This window comes from Micromys minutus (assembly GCF_963924665.1).
Source record: "Micromys minutus genome assembly, chromosome: 25".
Lineage (NCBI taxonomy): Eukaryota > Metazoa > Chordata > Mammalia > Rodentia > Muridae > Micromys > Micromys minutus.
The window spans coordinates 45,714,538-45,732,541 of record NC_137960.1 but is presented as its reverse complement, the minus strand read 5'-3'; the positions used below and the strand labels follow the sequence as shown (position 1 = coordinate 45,732,541).

Below are 18,004 nucleotides of genomic sequence, written 5' to 3'. Positions count from 1 at the left end.
TCTCATGTCAGTATGACAGATGCCTGACAATTATTTGTAAAACACATTTCAGGCTTCAGTAATATTTGTTTTACTTTTCCAACAGGCATTAATTTTCTTTATTTTAATCTTAAGGGAGCACTTCATTCTCCCATATTCAGGTTATCACAGGTTTATTCTTTTGGATACTGTATGTTATGGTATGATATAATAAAAATATTGTTTTCATGAAGCATCAACAGAGCATATGAGTTTGTATGTATAGGGTCTCATTTTACTGAATAACTTTTTTCCACAGCTAAGTGTCGAACTCTGGCTTATTTTTATGCATCTTGTACAAATTCTAAATTCATCTGGATGGTTTCTTATAATCCTGATGCCCTGGACTCTCTGCATGAGTAGATCAGAGTGAGGCCTGAGATTTCTCATTTTAATGGTTCTGAGAAAAGCTGATATTCTTGGACTAGAGACCACATTTTGAGGATTCTCTGTGGCACTTCATATGACTTAGGATGTTTAGATCTTTTCTTGGCCCTTACTGTTTTTTCATTGCCCAAAAGAACAGCAGGTTAGGAGATGGTTGAAATACTTTGGTGAACAGCCAGGCCTAAGGTGTGCATGTTCTTCCTGAGTGGTGCCAACTAGGTCTCTAAAAGTCAAAGCTGATGACAGCAACAGTCCTGGCAGCAGCTTCAACCTCAAATTAAGGGCGAGCTTTCACAGGTGCAAAAGACGGGCTGTAGTACAGTCTTCCCATTAAGCTCAACAGTACCACATGCTCTGAAGATAACAACCTGCAGCAGGTGCGTCATCGTTGAGTATGAAGGATGGCATTATAGTATGGCTGCGAGCAGAAAATAACTTTTTATTTATGTTCTTTCCTTCCTGATGAGAGTAGACCTAGCAAAAGTCTAAGTATGACATAAAGAGATACATTCAGTCAAACACTTAAATTGGATCTATGTTGGAAAGTCCAGAATTGCTGAGACAGAAGTTCTGAAAATTAGTAAATAGTTTCTCGACAAATGAAAATTGCCTTATCTTTAATCATTGGCTTTACACAGACTGCTGGCTTGTATGTATCTTAGGCAGAAGAAACACATCATTTATGGGTAATTATCCCAAGTACAAATGTAATGTATGCATATAAAACTTGTATAATGAAGTATTTATACATGGAAATAAAATATAGGAGAAACCATAATTTTAAAAAATGTAACTTGCTAGATAAATTGATGCATGATCAATGCACTTTGAATTAGAAAAATACACAAAGCTGATCAGTATATTTCATCTCTGTTGCTTCTTTGCTAGAAATATATGGAGACCTTTTTTTTTTTTTTTTTTTTTTTTTAACCATTTCTGGAAATGCTTGGCTATTTTGACTATTTATTTTAAATAAGCATGTACATAATTATAAAAATATGTACAGTTTTGAAAATATGTTTGCTTAAGTTTTATATAAACAATATCACATTGTTGTTAATTGTTGTTCAACTTTCTTATGATTTATTTGTGGTTTGTTCTAACATGAATATTTAGATTCTGTCTTTTATTTTAACTTTGTTTTTGCTTTCTTTTCCTTTTATGGTGCTGAGGATGAACACAGGCCTCATAGCATGCTAAGCATGCATTCTAATACTGAGCAGTACACCTGCACTTGCTTTCCATATGCCAATGCTAAAATTCTTTAGCAAAATTTCTGGTTGCATATCTTTGAGCATATAATATACACCATGTGGATGTGAATCTGAGCAGCGCACAAATACCCCGCTCTATCAGCTGCTGTCGGGTTGGTTTCTGAGTGGGTCATATCAAGTTATATTGCTACCATATTTGCATAAGTGTTGTTTGATATCTTCTTCAACATCTAACAATAGAAGGACTTGAAGTTGTCCGGTTGAATAGTGTATGCCATGTTTTCCTGTAGTTTTATACAGAAACCCTGGTTATGGATTGGCACAGGCTTTGCTGCCTATTTTTATTAGTTTCTTGAGCTTCCTATTTCTGTGAATTTCCCACTTATATTCTGCCAGTTTTCCCCAGGTTTACCTTTTATTGCATGTTGACTCCACAACACAATTTGAATGCCAATCATATTTTGGTTGTGCACTTTGCAAATAGTTTTCAAAGGTTTGTGTCTTGTGTTTTAATTTTATTTTATAGTATATTTTTGGAACTAAAGCTTAAGGTATGTTGTAATAATAATCAAAATATCGTCAGGTTTTCTCCATTAGTGTTGCTTAGCATTTTGTAGATTATTTTTGGTTGTTTTCCTGGCTCAGTATTCTCAGAACATTTTAAAATTCAACCTTTTATATTACAGCTACTCGTGAGATTGTTGTATATTTTGAAGGCAGCATTATATGTATCATTTTGTTTAACATGAACTTTTAATAGTACCAATATCATTGACAAAATCACTCATTCTTAGCACCAATTTGCTTATTTGGGTTTGAATTTTGGCAATTGCGTTTAGATTATACTGACTGTGTGACATTGAAGATCTCTGTAATTCTTGATTTGGCCACACTCACGAGCTTGTGTGCTTATTATCTGTCTTATAATCTCTCTCTCTCACACACAGGCACACACACATACACACAGGCACACACACAATCACACAAACACACACATACACACAGGCACACACACACAATCACACACACATACACACAGGCACACACACACTCACACACACACACACACACACACAGGTGGAAGGATGGTCGAATGTTTGATGGTGATGGTGAGATTAATGTGAGGTGTCCATGCTTATACAAGCACAAGATCTCAGAGAGAATTAATGGAGAGGAAGGGCATGGAAGAGGCATCGACCAGATTTCTGCTTTGTATTTTTTTAGTAATCCTGGAGTAGATTTCCAACATTCTGAAAAAATCGTCTCAACTACCAGAAAGCTACCATTTATATCAGTGATGAATTCACTGAAGTATATCACATGTTTCTGATGCTGGAATGTCCTCTTGTTCTTTTTAGAACAAACTTTGATTGGCTAATTGAGGTTTATGTGTCTCTTGTTTTCTAGGTGGTTTTTTGGAGCAACCAAAAGAGCAGATGCAGAAAAGCAACTTCGGTATTCCGAAAACCAGACGGGGGCCTTTCTAATCAGAGAGAGTGAGAGCCAGAAGGGTGACTTTTCCCTCTCAGGTGTGGGCATTGTCCTCTTGATTGGTGTATGAATTTGAAAGTTTTGAGTCGTGAACTTGCTATATGTATCTGAATAGGCTAATGTCAAATTTTCATCATTCCTTTTAGTCATCATTTCACCAAAACTAAACCTACGGAACTACTCTGGAATAACATCAAAATTTAACAATCCTTCACACCCCATTGCTAGACATTTTTAGAAACAGATCCCATTATATGAATTGTAGATATGAAGTGAAAAGCCCAGGGATCATGGGGTTGTATTTTACGTTACTCAAGTATTTTTTTTTTTTTTTGGAGAAATGATTACAACGGAGCAAAAATTACGCTATTATAAAAACAAATTTTCAAAAATGCTATGTCCTTTCTCATTTCTCTTTCCCCTCTTCTTCTGTGTTTTCACTTATCTTTATCTGGTAACTAGAAAAAAATAGAAATGCTGAATTAAATGTATTTAGTAAACCTACTGGATGCATTATGTTGTCAAATACAGTTTAGGACAAAAAAACATAACTGTAATGCCCTAGGGAAAGAGCATAGGGATAGAGGTTTTGTGTTGGCTCTGTGCTTCAGCTCTTATGAGTTAATATGGCATTCTAGAATCAGATGAAACCCAACCTCAGCTCCATGGATAAGAGGATCAAAATGATGTTTTGATTTGCATTCTTGAGATATGCCTACATGTAATCATTCCTGATTTTTGAGATGTTGCTGGCACAGTAGTAATGACATTATTTAATATTGACATTGGTCACTCAAGATGCCCTAAAAGGCAAATCCTTTTATCTTGTACTTCTGCAAATCTAATGGAAGTCAATTTTGTTCTGGTTATGAAATAAATCTGTAGAAACAAAGTAAGTTTCAAAAGAACAAAGTCTACAATGTTACTGGTTTGCAATATGCTCATAATGCTCATTTCTGTAACTGACATACATTTATTTATGTATACAGACTTATATTTGCACATTCTATACACAGGAAATACAATAGAGATTATCTTATAATTAATGAAGTATACACTTATCTACACCTATATTTAACACAAGCATGATGCATATACATGGACATATGTTCAAACATAAGTGTGTGATATAAAACCAGCCTTCATTTCCCTTACCTTTGACTTGCAGTGTCCTGTGAATATTTCTACATGCTCTTTAGAACTTATTCTATACTATCATTTTAGAAGTTACATAACTTTACGTTTGTATGAGGAGAATTATTATTTTATTTGACTTATTTTGTGTTTTATTCATTGTTATTTTCAATTATTTTGCTATTGTAAAGAATGATGCACTGGGAATCTTTGTAGATAAATATTTAATGTTTTCACTAGACCATTTTTATGGGAGGACAATCGAATCTTTTTAAAATCTAGATACTTAATAAAAAGATCTATAAGAATATTCCTTGTTTAAATGAATCTATATTCGTTTATGATTTGCCTTTCTTGGTTATCTATATATCCAATTTGGTTGTAGGTGTTTATGAAAAGCTAGATTAAATGTTTCCAATTAACATGAGATATAAAAAATTCTCCAAGGGGAAAGCAAACTGGAAGTAGAGTCTCATGACTCATACATATCTTTGCATAACGCTGGGGCTGTAGTGACCATTCAAGACATTCTTTACAAGGAGTATTGTGGGACAAAACAGCTTTATAGGCTTAGAAGAGAATTACAAGGATATTGGCTGCTGTGAGCTGTGAACACTCTAGAGTTTGCTTATGGACTTAGGAAGCACTGTAGAACTGCTTTTGGAGACTGGCAAATCATTATAGATCCTTTTTCAAGGAAGTCAGACAATTTAGAGTCTTACAAATTATCTGATTGCTGTGTATTCACAGGGGATGAAGTAAATGCATCTAATTATGTTTTGCTGAAAGGGAAAATCTCTTATTCGTGAGAAGGAAGGCTATGTAATGAAAAAATAGAAAGAAAAAGGGCTTCAATAGATCCACATGAGACAAACAAACAAACAATCCAATTGCTGACAGCTGATTATCACTAAGGAGCATCCGATGTATCACTCACACATTTATTTCTTACTGCTGTTGTCTTTTTAATCAGTCAGAATTGATGGTCTTCAATTTTGCTGACTACTACACCATTAAAGGAAGGCAAACAATATCCCTTCTACCGCTGTCCTTCCTGCATAACTTTTCTTTACAAGTGTTGTCTTTATTCTTTGGGCAGCAAAGCCTTGCAGCTGTCAAAGAAGAGCTTCATGAGGGACAATGATTTATTGAGGCTGGGACAGCCCTGGGAAGCAGTGGGAAGGTAGGGGTGGGTGCTAATTGGGTTGTTGTGATCTATGCATGGTTGTCGGATCTTGTGAGGTCTGAGATCAGAAACGAGACTTAGGGCCATGACATGTCTCATAAAGGCGCGACACTAATTAGCTATGAATTACAGCAGCGCTTTTGGATATTCCGTATTATATGTGGTAGCTCGAGACTCTGTCTTCATTAGACACATGAGAGGTAGCTTTCGTGACCCTGCCGTTATTTGTCATTGGTGGTGAATTGCTTTTCTGATGAAAAATATAGAATTCTGACCACACATCAACTGGTTTGGCTATTTCTCCACATCAATCAATTACTTAAAAGGAAATTATTGTTGCTTTTACCATTAATATTCATTTAATATTTTGTGTCTTGTAAAGCATTTGTAATATTGTTTGATGTGCTCATTAAGGAATGTGTGCTTCGGGGCTAATACTGAGCTGCAGATGAGTTTTTCAGAATAAATTCTGCATTGCACATTGTAGTTTTGATTTTGGCATCTATGAATAACAGTCTACAGGGTAGTAGGCTGACTATCAGAGTCACTGTTTGAAATACGCTCAAAAAACACAGTAGTAGATTTGAAGGAATAAGGCAAACAAGGGAATCAAAAGCTGATGTTATTTATTTTTATTTTCTATGCTGTAATATTTATGTTATTTATTTTCGCATTCCCCCTTTTCTTTGAATGGGCACAGTGACGGTGTACACAAGGTTGTGGGTGTGGGGAGCAACAGAGCTCAGCAAGGAGCAACCCTGGAACTGAGTCTGGAGGATGGTTGTAGTATCATTGTCTTCTGAGAAAACAGGGTGCGGAGGCTGAGTCACCCTGAGACTGTCAGGCAAAGCAGAGGCTGTCCTTGTGCTCCATGTCAGTTTGTGTTACAGGATGCCAGGACTATTCCTGGCAGACACCAGAGCTGTGCTTTTAGAGTGGTAGGACAGGTGTATGGTGCAGGTGTGTGTGTGTGTGTGTGTGTGTGTGTGTGTGTGTGTGTGTGTGTGTGTGTAGATGGAATATTGATGATCTGTGTTGAGAACTATTGGACCTTACTCTAAAATGTCATTTCAAAATGAAGATGATTGGTCTGGGTAACAGATAGTGTTTTAGATTTTAATTAATTGCTATGACAAAAGTACTTGACAAGCAGCTCAAGTGAGAAAAGGTCTTTTGTGATCTATCATTTAAAGGGGGTAGTCATCATGATGGGGGAAGGCCTGGTGGCCAAAGTATAAGGTGATTGGTCATATAGTGTCTGCAAAGGAGAGAGATGACTGCTGCCACTCTCTTCCTCCACTCTCCTGTTCTCTCTCTGTGTCTCTCTCTGTTTCTATCTCTCTGCCTCTCAGTCTCTCTGCCTGCCTCTCCGTCTCTCTGTCTGTCTCTGTTTCCCTCCCTCCCTTCCCCCCTCTCTCATTCTCTCTCTCCCTCCTCCTTCTCCTCCTTTCCCTCCATCCCCCCTCTCTCTGTTTCATCTTTTATCTAGTCTGGCACCTCAGCCTTTGGGGTGGTACTGCCTCTATTTTCAGGGTGTGTCTTTATTATGTAGTTAAGTATCTCTGGAAAAGGTATTACAGACAGACAGACTCTGAAGTGTGCTTTTTTGATGAATCCTAAATTCAGCCAAGTTGTCAGTGAAAATTAACCATCATAGTTTATTTGATGGGAAGTGTGAGTAAAATGTGTGTAGATGGCAATCTGGGTAGAAGTGGGGGTGAAGTACTCTAGCCTCTGTGAACTATCGTGTCCTAGAAACACATTCTTCATGGACCCTTTATTTTTGGTAGAAAGAATGTAGACCTAGAATAGGGATTAAAACATACTTCAGTGTCAAGCATTCTGATTAACTGTCAAATATTTCAGGATTGTTTAAAGTTCCAGAACTTTCCATCACTATTAAATATAAGGTTTTTTGGCTAAGAAGTGGCAGTGAAGGGGCCATAGCAATCTGCTGTAAAGTGTATTCCTTGTTGATGCTGGGTTTCTGCCCAGTGGGCTCTTTATGATGCAATCTAAAAAGAACTCGTAAGTAGTCCTATTTGTCTCCACAAATACCAGCCTGTTTCATGATAACTGGGAAAACTAGAGAGAAAGAAATGGATCTGTTTGAGAGAACTGACAGAAATTTGTAGTTGATCAGATATGGATTAAAAGAGAAAGATGGCAAGTGCCAGGCATCTCTGACAAGCCAAGCAAGTTCTCTAAGATTATCACTTGTCTTTCTTTACATGGATGGCTTGTAGGTTCTTAATGTTTTCTTCAGAGAATTGAATCGGCAGCACAAAAAGAATAGCAAAGGATCTATCCAGAAACAGAGAGAAAGTAAAGATAGATATTTCTGGAAAGTAACTGTAGGTCTTGAGCAAACATGTAGTTCAAGAGAGTCTGCTCACTGCCCTCAAAGACCTCCCTTTTGTAAGTCTGGGCAGAGGAATTGGTTTCTAGGGGCAGAGTGTTGGTAGTCTGTATTGCAATTAGTAGGCTTGGTAAGCTGTTGCTCATCAAGTATGTGCTTTCACTCAAAACATATGACTTAAAGAATAGGTATGCTCAGGTATCCCTAGGCCTGCATGGGGTTAAGATGGTAGAGCAGGGATCTTTTTTCCCCTAAAAGTTCCCTCAGAAGACACAGCTTGCCTCAATGCACATCTTAACCCCAAAAAAATTCAGATCTGCTGCAGGACTTGGCTGAAAGGAGAGGCACTGAAGCTATAGATTAAAGTGAGTGCTATTTTGAAGAGGGATGTTGTAGTAAATATTAAAAGGATGGCTTACCCTTTTATCAGCCTCCATGGTCTCACTCCACTGACACTGCTATAGTGTGGAGCTGAGCACATGCATACAGTCCCCATACCACTCAGCACTCCAGGCTGCCTCTATGAACCCAGGTGCGGTTCATTCCATCCACCACTGTTTCTTATGTCCCAGGTGGATACGATCACCCTGACATGTTGTCCTCACACAATTGCCCTTGGCTTGTTGTTGACAGGCCACACACACACATACCCCAACTCTGTCGTGAGCTTTATGTGTTCTGCCAGTATACTCTTTGAACTCAATTAAGTCACCACATTAAAGAACACACCAAAACACTCTCATCCAATTGGTAAAATATAATTTGCCCACCTAGATAAATCAAATGATCTTGTACAATTTCATCCCTTATAAAACATTCATAATAACATTATCTATGAAGAGATGCGCCGAGAGAAGCATAAGCATCTGCCTCCATCTCCCCAGGAGTCTCCCCCTGCCTCCACTTCTGCTCCCCAACCTTTCACCGCCTAACTCTTTCATGTCCAATCATATATCACCTTTACATAAATTGACATGATTTGACATAAAACTACAGGATATGTGTGCAGCTTGAGGCACAGGATTTGACATAAACCTACAGAATATGTGTGTAGCTTGAGGCAACTGTGGGCACCAAGTTTTTAAGTAATTTGTTGTGAAAGGGCTGTAAGCAGTAGACTGCTGAGTTGCTGAGCTATCAGCAGGCTTCCATTTCAGGAAGGCTTATTTGTGGAAAGAAAGTATAAAACAAAAGGAAGAGATCTTCTAGGTCTTAGAAAAAGTTTAGGGGCACTTAGTAGTAGTCATCATCTCTTAAAAATTTTTTTATTTGTAGTTTATTTCATGTATAGGGGTATTTTTCCTGAATGTATGTTTGTGCACCAATTATGTGCCTGATGCCCAAGAAGGCTAGAAGAGGGCAGTGGAGAAACAAACAGCTGAGAGTTTTGTTGTGTATACTGGGAACTGACTCTAGGTCTTCTGGAAGAATATCAAGTGCTCTTAACCCTCTAGCTCACATAATCTCTCTCTTTATATTTTAGTTGTTTCTTTTAAAAGCTATGCCATTTTAATTGAGCAAAGAACACTTAAGTTTTTAAAACCAGAAGTGTTTCGGATGTCTTTTAAAAAGATCAGTTGTGAGCAATATATTTTCTATGATGTTGTTGTACTTATCATATAGATCCCATAGAGTATGGAAGAGGTCCATAACAGTTATTTATGGTGGTTATGAAGCATTTTTGTGGGAGCATAGTATGTACTTCTCTAGGAACATATATATTTTTAAACACACACACACACACACACACACACACAAATAATTTTTAGAACCAAACAGTTTTATTCTTTCAAGTATTTGATTACCATGGCTGAAAGCATCAAATAAACGGCAAAGCTCCCTTTGTGAGAAGAGTATCACTTTATATATATTCATCAAGAATAATGTCTACATGTGGAAGTGGCCAGAATGGTCTGAAGTTATTACCTGAATATTAATAATAAGAAAGGATTAATCTGAGTGATGATAGAGAATTCTAATAGAGTACATATTTACAAATGCCTCTCTTAAAGACAACATAAAGAGATTGAGGAGAACACAAGGTCCCTCAGGAAAAATGTTTATTCTTCATGTTGACCTTGTGTACATGGCTCATGTTCACCTTATATGTATTCTTCACACTGACCTTGTGTGTATACTTTACATTGACTTAGTGTGTATCTTCCATGTTGAACTTGTGTATATCCTTTATGTTGATCTTATGAGTAGCCTTCAAATTGACCTTGTGTGTATCATTTACTGACTTAGTCTGTATCATTCATGTTGACTGTGAGTGCATCCTACATGGTGAATTTACACACACAAAGCATTATTATTTTTGAGTAGTCCTTTCACTACGTGTAAGGACTTTCCCTAGTGGTCATTAAAAAGTCCTTGGGCAGAAGAAACTTTGCTGTTCCTTCTGTTTCATGCATTTCTGTCCTTCCACATTTTCCTAAGAGTTTGTAAAAACACTAGACACTAATGTGCTCTGTTCTTTATGCTGAAGTTCATAGGAACAAAGAGAAGCATGGCTCAGACCTAAGTCACACATCCTGTTCAATCACCACTATTACTCCCAAACTTTACAGAGATGCTGAGTCAACCAGATGTCACTCTGGCCCCGTGGCAAAAAGTTCTGTGCTTCCTTAGCAGTACCCTGAGTTATCTATTCATTCTCCACTGAAAATTAATGTGGATCTGTGGCCACTAGAGTTTGTCACTAATTATGTTACTATTAACCATAAAAGTAAATACAATTGTATATCCTGAGCATGAGCAAGTGTTACATTTGGGGAAAAAAGTTGCTCCTTGAATTTATTATGTAATAAAACTTGGATGGATTCCGGAAACATTTGATATTGGTTAAAGATGTTTGCTTTATAAAAGTGCATACACAGCAGAAAGGAAATCGTCTGTTAATAACTCCACTATCTCATATAGAATGTATTAAATTTTAAACATGTTGGTGCCATCTTAGAAAACGCCTTTTAATTAAAGTCATAATTTAGTTGCTCAGCTTAATTGCAAATATCATTGACTGGAATTGCTAGTGACTTTTCTGTGAGTTATGGTATATGCTGCCTTTTCTTAATGTTACTACTGAGAAGTTGTGTTTCCAATGTTTTCAATACTCTATAAAGTTAAATTAACATTTTATTATGCAGTCCTTAGATTGGTGCTTGTGCACACAGATGCAGAAACACAGGCAGAATACCTTCCTCTTTTCTGGGGTGCTGAGTGTCAGAGGAAGCTCTTACTAAAACTCGTTGTTAATAATTTTAGATGCCACAGTATTTTTTTCCAGGACTTTTTTCTCCTCTCATGTCATTCTCTGTTGAAACCATAAGTTCTTTTGGTTTTGAATCCCCTTCCATGTTTATTTAAAATATTCTCCATATTATCAATTTGAGCTACTTGAAAGAAAGCCCATGAAGTGAGCCACATTGTTGCTCCCTGAATGGAGCTCTACAAGAATCAACGTCAGTGAAGTAGAAAAGGATGTCAAATGCAGGTCAGTAAATTTGATGTCTTTGTAGTTCATGATATAGTAAACTTTTAGTTCTGGCAAATTAAAGTGATCTTTTAGTACATTTTGTCTCAAAATAACTTCATAGGTTGAGAGTAGCTAGCTAGCAGTTTCTAAAGGCAGTATCTCCTTACAGTCTGCCCATCACCCCAGGCTCACATGAAGAGTGATAGACTCTTAGCAGCGCTGAAAACTATGGGCACTCATAGTGATTTGTTAGAATCACCGTGTTAGATAGAGTCCACCCTTCCCCCCTTTATAAGAATGTAAAAGTAATGTAGATATGTTAGTGGCTGTAGATGAGGGCTTGTCAGGGGGAAAGTGGGATGATTCTTTGGCCTGTGCTCAGCATGTGTTCTTGCCTTAGAAGAAGGACATTGCATTGCAAAGGCAGCTACTGCTACCCTGCTATGTGGCAGCAATTTCATAACCCTGAATTGTTTCTATGTCATTTTCTTCCTACATCTGAATGGGACAGCAGCTTTTATCTGACCAAACGTGACTCTAATTGAAGACAGGTGATATTAGTGTAGTACTCACTCTTCTGTAAAGCTGACCTTTAGGAGAGGAACAAATCAGAACAATAGTCTCTTGTGATTGGTTTCACATATTCTGCTTAAACATTAACCACTGAGCATTTGAGTCAGCTTAACGTGATTTAAAACCACAAAATATTCATTTTTCACTGTCTTTGTGGTTAGTAAATCTAATCTAATATGCTGGGATATTTAGTGTGTAGAAAGGGTTCTTTTTCTGCTATGCAGATGAGCATCTCATCTGTTAGAGAGAAGGCCCTGTGTTCTTCTCATCAATGCATTTGGGGACTCCAGGCTCTTGAGTTCCTGTACTTATCTCCCAAAGACTTCATCTCCAAATCCATTGTTTAGGCACTTGTAGCCTCAATGTATGAATTTTTGTTTTAGAATAAGCAAAGTTTTGGGTCATATCTGTTGCAAAGTATTGAATTCTTTTAATTTAATTTTTTACTAGTTTTAAGACTCATGCACTGTGCTTTGATCTCAACACCCTGCCAGAAGCTCCTCCTATTGCTAGTGATCGTGCTAGTAGAGTAGGAGATCCACCCACCTAGCAAAGTAAGCGTTGATAAGCATTTAAGCCATGTGATTAGAGGCTGGGTACTTTAGTGTCCCTGCTGTGGAAACTGTCCACTCATCCAATGGAGAAAGAATAAGAAATGAGTGCTTTTGTTGTTTCTGCTTAATTTCAGATAATTTTATTTACTCAATAGTAACAGTTGCCTCAGATTCTGGCTACTTATAACTGAACTTTCCAACTTGTATTCTAAAACATGATTAGCCAACACTCTTATATTAACGACAGATTAGCATTTATGTATATTTAAATCACAATGTATTAATTTGCTCTGTACTGGATAGGCAAATCTTATTAAAAATATCTGAGAGTCCCAAACAATGCTCTAAATATTTGTTCTTATGTTTAGAGACAAGTGTAGTAGTTCTTACCCTTCATTAAGGAGACTTGCCTTTGAATTGATGGAGACCATTACAGAAAACCACAATCAAAATGCAGAGTTGTGTAGCCCAGTCCCAACAGAGACATCTACAGAAACAATTCCAGCATTCAAGGCACAAGAACATCACAAATGAAGGGTTAGAAAGATTGTAAGAGCCAAAGGATAAGGGAATTTGATGTGAGACTGTCTCCTAGTAATGTCAGAAACTACATCCATAAAGCCTTACCACCATGACTCATTAAAATGAAGCTGAACAATATACATGCCAAAATGGATGGAGGAAAGATCACAAAGCCTCAACCATACACAAAGAACTATAGGCAATTAAGAAATGTTGTGAGTAAATATATATCTCATGGAGAAACACAACAATTGGTTGTCCAGTTCCAAAAGAACCTAAAAATATACATACAAGTACCATTATATATATAGACAGAGTGGGATATATTTAGGAACATATCTGGGTATACACATGCATATATATATATATATATATATATATATATATATATATATATATATACATATATATTACAACTATTAATGAAAAAAGAGCTCATTAACTTGAAAGTGAACAAAGAGTAGTATATTGGAATGTTTTGACAGAGGAAAGAAAACGAAAAATGATGTTAATAATTAATAATTAATCTTGCCATTTTAGCCTTACATGATTTCACTTAAAGCGATAAATCTCCCACTTGAATTTTCCTTTTATTTTTATTATTACTTTTAAGTCAGTTTATACAGTATTAGGTTTCATTGTAGCACTTTTACTTTATTTATTTTAATTGTAATTTTATGCACATTTGTGTTTTTCCAGCATTTCTGTATCTGAGAGGGTGTCAGATCCTCTGAAACTTTCTTCTTTTTGTGTATGTATGACCCAACACATTTACTGTAATATTCTCCAATGCCATAGATATTGAAAATTTGCTCTTTCTTTAGTACATAAACTGCCAACCATCGTCATGCACGCTTGTTTTTTGCTAAGTAATTTATTTGTATTTTCAGTCTTCAGGACTCAGTGGTTTATAGGAAGCTTAACATTATCTGATTTTATTTGAAAGTCATTTCTAAAAATTTGCGCTGTGAATGAAAACACCTAGTTGGGAGCAATGATATTTTTATTTATCTCAAAAGACTGAAAGAGATGTAAATTTTCTTATGGTGTCTAGTTTCTGTCTAGTGATTGTCAGGCAAAATGTGTCCATTACATAAAAAGGAAAACAAATAAATACAATTTAATTTAATAATATGATAGTTCTAATTTTAAGCTGTATGTTTAAAGTGATTCACGTATATTAGATAATTTATAGCTATTTATTAATATCCCACCAATCAGGAAGAATTTCTAATACATTTAAAAACATGTTTCATGTTCATTTATCAGATACTTTGGCACAGAAACTAGACTCTTAGAAATCCTTTTGCTGTCTTAAAAGCCCAATCCTGACAGAGGCTAAATTTACTTTCCTGGCTGTTAGCTGGGCAGGGATTTCCTTTTTGTCTCCTCTCCTTGCAGAGCTATCTCCTTAACACCTGCAGGTGTTCACAAAAATAATGAAAACTGAAGCATGGAAAAGGCAAAAATGTAACAGAAAAATAAGCAAAAATTATACTTCCATTTTTATGTAATTTTACTGAGGCATTTTCTGCATCTCTAGTGTAAGCCGACTCCTGAGTGAAGAGATGATTCTGGCTTTAAAGAACTTCTGCTCATTCATCAAATATTTGTTTAGTGTCTTTTATGTCCTTGTAAGTCATCAGAGGGCTGAGCTATAATAGAAACAAGACTGTACATGGCTCATGAGCATGTATCCCAGTTGGCAATAGAGGTGAGATGCAAATGGGATAGAAGAGAGGTGCTCATGTAGAAGAGATACATATTTATTTTTTGAGCTACTCTGGCTTTTATCTAAATAAGAAAATCATCAAAGTCAAGGAAGGTATTTTTCTTTACATGATAATACTGAGCTGGAGTAGAAATGGAGGTTGCTTCTTTACATTGGAGATTTGGACGACACTGGAAAGCAGAATTGTGGGATGTAATCCTCTTGATTGGAAGGTAGTCATAACTTCAGCTGGATCCTCCTATGGACAGTGTTTCCTTTCCCAGTATTTAGCTACATGGTAGTTAGCACACCACAGACAGATCTTGAGCATTTTATGTCTTGACACAGTTAACTCTGTGAAGAGCACTTAGTTCCAAATTCACAAATGAAGAAACCCAGAGATGAAGAGATGGAAGTAGCTTGTCTAAGGTTACACAACTAGAAAGAGAAGAATCTGAGAGGTATACATAAGCAGGAAGTTAGGTTCAGTGCTTTCTCTGATGCCTATTCCACATTAAAATTAAAAAAAAAAAAAAGATGAAAAGTTGGGTCAGATTTAATGTCAGGTAGAAATTTTATCTGTCATTCTTTAAATATAAACACAGAAGTGAGCCTGCTTTATCATAGTTTCTCTTCTATCCCTATCCACTCATATAGAATGGCCTTCAGAAAAGACTTGAGTGTCTGCTTAAGGTGCAGTTCAAGAGGTGCCAGCTACCAGTGGTTTTGGAGCACTATAGTGGCTAATAGGCACAGAAAATCTCAATTTTGTGTCCTTACTATAATGGTCACAACTGTCTTGCAGAGAATCTTTGATTCTGCTTTACAGAGGAGGAAATTAAGTTAGAGTATATGAATAAAACCTTGCTTCCCAAGGTTTTAAAGAAGGTCCTTTCCACTCCAAGTCTATGGTGACCAAAACAGACTCTTTCTTACTCTATGCCAACTCACAGGGAAAAGACTTAGGAAGAATTCCTTATCATCACTAAGTAACATTCCATTCACAAATTCCCATGAATGAGTTTACCAAAAATCTCTTGAACTACAATATAAAGAATGTTCCCAGTGAAGATCTCTAGATCATCACTGAGCCAGAGTCAGCACACTAAAACAATTTTCTTCAAAACTTAGACTAAAATCATTTACTGGTCCTCAGCCCATTTACAGTAGGGTTGGACGTTGACCGTGTGATTTGGAGTGTGATTCAGTAGCTGTTTTATATGTTAGCAACTTAGAGTTTGTATGAGATGGCAAGGTGATAAACAATTAGGTCTTTCCATTGGGAGTGAAGGGAACAAAGTTAATTTTATATCCAGCCACTTTACTATAGTTGTTTTTCAGCTGTAGGAGTTCTCTGGTGAAATTTTTGGGGTCACTTAAATATACTATTATATCATCTGCAAATAGTGATGTTTTGACTTCTTCCTTTCTAGTGAGTATCCCTTTGACCTTTTGTTGTCTAATTGCTCTGGCTAGAACTTCAATTACTGTATTGAATAGGTAGGTAGAGAGTGGACATCCTTGTCTAGTCTCCAATTTTAGTAGGATTGCTTCAAGTTTTTTTTCTTCCATTTAGTTTGATGCTGGCTACTGGATTGATGTATATTGCTTTTACTATATTTAGGTATGGGTCTGGAATTACTGATCTTTGCAAGACTTTTAACACAAAGGGGTGCTGAATTTTATCAAATACTTTCTCAGCATCTAATGACATGATCATTTGGTTTTTGTTCTTTGAGTTTGTTTATATAGTTGATGATATTGATGGAATTCCATGTATTGATCCATCCCTGCATCCCTGGGATGAAGCCTACTTGATCATGATGGATGGTTGTTTTGATGTGTTCTTGGATTTCAAGAATTCTATTGAGCATTTTTGCATCAATGTTCATGAGGGAAATTGGTCTGAAGTTCCCTTTCTTAGTAGTGTCTTTATGTGGTATAGGTATAAGCATAATTGTGGCCTCATAGAAGGAACTGGGTAGTGTTTCTTCTGTTTAAATTTTGTGGAATAGTTTGGAGAGTATTGGTATTAGGTCTTCTAGGAAGCTATTTCTGCACTAAACCCATCTGTTTCTGGGCTTTTTGGTTGGGAGGCTTTTCATGACTTGTATTTCTTTAGGAGTTATGGGACTGTTTAGATGGTTTACCCGATATTGATTTAACTTTGGTACCTCGTATCTGTCTAGAAAACTGTCCATTTTCTCCATATTTTCCAGTTTTGTTAAGTATAAGCTTTTGTAGTGGGGTCTGTTTTTTTTTTTAATTTCTTCAGTTTCTGTTGTTATGTCTTTCTTTTCATTGCTTATTTTGTTGATTTGAATACTGTCTCTGTGCCCTCTCATTATACTGGCTAAGGGTTAATCTATCTTGTTAATTTTCTCAAAGAATCAGCTCCTGATTTTCTTGATTCTTTGTATAGTTCGTTTTGTTTCTACGTGGTTGATTTCAGCTCTGAGTTTGATTATTTCCTGCCGTCTACTCCTTTTGGGCTTGGTTGCTTTATTTTTTCCAGAGATTTTAAAGTGTGCTGTCAAGCTGCTAGTGTGTGCTCCATCCATTTTCTTTTTGGAGGTGCTTAGAGCTATGAATTTTTTGTCTAAGCACTGCTTTCATTGTGTCCCATAAGGTTGAGTATGTGGTAACTTCATTTTCATTAAATTCTAAAAAGTCTGTAATTTATTTCTTTATTTCTGCCTTGACTAAGTTATTATTGAGTAGAGCATTGTTCAGCTTCCATGTGTATGTAGGCTTTCTATTATTTTTGCTGTTATTAAAAACCAATCTTAGTTCATGGTGATCTGATAGGATGCACAGGATCATTTCAATCTTCTTTTATCTGGTAAGGCCTGTTTTATGAGGTACTGAGAAGAAGGTATATTCTTTTGTTTCAGGATGAAACGCTCTATAGATTTCTGTTAAATACATTTGTTTCATAACTTGTTGGTTTTATTGTGTCTCTGTTTAGTTTCTGCTTTCATAATCTGTTCATTGGTGAGAGTAGGGTGTTGAACTCTATCATTGTGTGAGGATCAATATGTGCTTTGAGCTTTAGTAAGGTTTCTTTTATGAATGCAGGTGCCCTTGCATTTGGAGCATAGAAATTCAAAATTGAGATTTCATCTCGGTGGCTTTTTTCTTTGATGAGTATGAAATGTCCTTCCTTATAATTTTTGACAACGTTTGGTTGGAAGTTGATTTTATTCAATATTAGAATGGCTATTTCAGTTTTTTTTTCCCTTGGGATCATTTGCTTGGAAAATTGTTTCCCACCCTTTTACTCTGAGGTAGTGTCTGTCTTTGTCACTGATATAAGTTTTCTGTATGCTGCAAAATGTTGCGTCCTGTTTACATATCCAGTCAGATAGTCTATACCTTTT

General features: G+C 36.4%; 1 protein-coding gene across 1 annotated transcript in view; it reads left to right on the top strand.

Moving 5' to 3' along the window:
- FRK (fyn related Src family tyrosine kinase) overlaps positions 1 to 18,004 on the top strand; it is a gene marked incomplete at both ends in the record, with an annotated part of 99,416 nt that overhangs the window by 40,505 nt on the left and 40,907 nt on the right. The window contains one exon of the mRNA XM_080937644.1: positions 3,027 to 3,148. Coding sequence (XP_080793770.1) covers positions 3,027 to 3,148 — 122 coding nt within the window. The remainder of the gene's footprint in view (positions 1 to 3,026; positions 3,149 to 18,004) is intronic.